Source organism: Ixodes scapularis, unplaced genomic scaffold, assembly GCF_016920785.2.
Source record: "Ixodes scapularis isolate PalLabHiFi unplaced genomic scaffold, ASM1692078v2 PGA_scaffold2__306_contigs__length_199485367, whole genome shotgun sequence".
Lineage (NCBI taxonomy): Eukaryota > Metazoa > Arthropoda > Arachnida > Ixodida > Ixodidae > Ixodes > Ixodes scapularis.
Window position 1 is genome coordinate 192,522,591 of NW_024609857.1, and position 2,059 is coordinate 192,524,649.

At 48.2% G+C, this 2,059-nt stretch overlaps 1 protein-coding gene across 1 annotated transcript; it reads left to right on the plus strand.

The window, feature by feature from the left end:
- The first annotated feature begins 213 nt into the window (after nt 1–213).
- Nucleotides 214–1,723, plus strand: LOC115329049. Its single transcript, XM_029990509.4, has one exon. It carries the CDS (start codon nt 214–216, stop codon nt 1,369–1,371), a length of 1,158 nt encoding a protein of 385 aa, XP_029846369.2. The 3' UTR covers nt 1,372–1,723.
- Nucleotides 1,724–2,059: the final 336 nt, after the last annotated feature.

The following is a 2,059-nucleotide window of genomic DNA, read 5'->3' on the forward strand; positions in this document are numbered from 1 at the left end:
AGCAGCTACCACCCGGCCATCAGCAACGCCTCGTCACGTCCGGCAGACTCGTCACTCAAGCAATTGATCCTCGGCCAAGTGTGGAGGGCCCCATCGTCATCAACAGCCGCTTACCCGCCCACTATAAACCAGCCGACGCAGCCGATGTCGCTCTGTGGGCTCGGTGGCTGTGCCACAACGCAGACCACTAATCCGTTCAACTTTTTCGTGCAGATGTTCTCCTTCATTCTCCTCCGCGCTTTGCTCCCGGTGCTGGCTTCCTCGGACGGCACGACAGCATGCACAATCTGGAACAACGAAGACCAAGCAAGCAGCTACCACCCGGCCATCAGCAACGCCTCGTCACGTCCGGCAGACTCGTCACTCAAGCAATTGATCCTCGGCCAAGTGTGGAGGGCCCCATCGTCATCAACAGCCGCTTACCCGCCCACTATAAACCAGCCGACGCAGCCGATGTCGCTCTGTGGGCTCGGTGGCTGTGCCACAACGCAGACCACTAATCCGTTCAACTTTTTCGTGCAGGTTAGTAAATCGTGCAGTCTTTTCTCTAAAAAAACAAGTAACTACTTTTTGATACAGCTGCCGAGCCCGCAGTGTTGCGTTGTCATTTCGATTGAGTGCTTCCATGTCATCCGTTCCTTGCTGTTGCAATCGGGGGACATCGAAACTAATCCTGGTCCTGATACTAACGCCATACTAGCCGAACTAAAAAAACTATCCACCGGTCAATCGAAATTACTTGCAGAGGTACAAGACCTTAAAACCCAGCTATTAACAACAGATAAAGCGATATCAGATTTAAGCGGGCGCATGACTGCGCTCGAAAACCATTATCAAAATCTCGCCCCCGTGCGCACCGAATTAGAAAATGTAAAAATCGAGACGGCTCAGACGGCCCGTTTGGTCTGTGGCTTGGAGGCACGCTTCGACGATGCCGAAAATCATTCTCGACGCAACAACCTCATTTTCTATGGCATCCCTAACTCCACTGGACCAGAAACGTTTGCCCAATCAGAACAGCTCGTCATCCGGCACTGTCGTGATCACTTGAACATAACCATAGACCCCAAAGAAATAGAGCGTGCACATCGTCTTGGACATCACACACCTGACCGCCCTCGCCCAGTAATCGTTAAATTCACGTTCTATAAGACAAAAGACACCATACTATCTAATGGCCGCAAGTTCAAAGGAACAAGTTTCAGTGTTGGCGAAGACTTTTCTCGGCCCGTCCAAAATGCTCGCAAACACCTACTTGCGTTTGCAAAAAGCAAAAATACGCCGTTTTCTTTACGGTTTAAAACACTACTTATGGGCCCGAAACGCTATATTTTTGATGAACCATCACAGACAGTAAGGGAAACAGCATAGCAATTGCCCCGTCAGAAGAAAATAACAGCCCCCTCTCGGAATTCTACCAAAACTAATCTTTCATTTTCCGTAATCTTCACCAACGCGCGAAGCTTTCTTCCGAAACGAGAAATTTTGTCTAATCTCGTGTTGTCCTCTTGTAGTAATTTGTTGATATTAACCGAAACCTGGCTGTCTAAAGAAATCACTGATGCTGAAGTTCTGGCCGATTTGCCGGACTTCCGCCTTTATAGAAATGACCGCCAAGCCACACGAGGAGGAGGTGTTCTCATCGCCGTACACCAGCAGTTGTCATGTTCTATTGTTAACATTACATCCGACCTTGAAATACTATGGATCATATGTCGCGCTTCACCTCAGACGGTTCTTTTGGGAGTCTGCTACAGGCCTCCCCATTCTTCTCCTGACTTTTCTTGTAAACTTAATAACATCTTTAGTGAATTCGCCTTAACGTACCCGAATGCGCATATCCTTCTCTTTGGAGACTTTAACTACCCGCAAATAGACTGGAGCAACCAGATCCCCTCAGCTATAGGCAATGAAGCCGCAAAAGATTTTATTAACGTATGTCTTGATTTTAACCTTGTTCAACTAGTATCCGAACCCACACGTGTTTCACGGGATTCTGCAAACATCCTAGATCTAATACTAACCAGTCATCCCGAAAGCCTATCATCGGCTACTTATC

What these genes read in the sequence shown, in the direction of transcription:
- LOC115329049 (XM_029990509.4), top strand. Translation starts at nt 214, where the DNA reads ATGTTCTCCTTCATTCTCCTCCGCGCTTTGCTCCCGGTGCTGGCTTCC.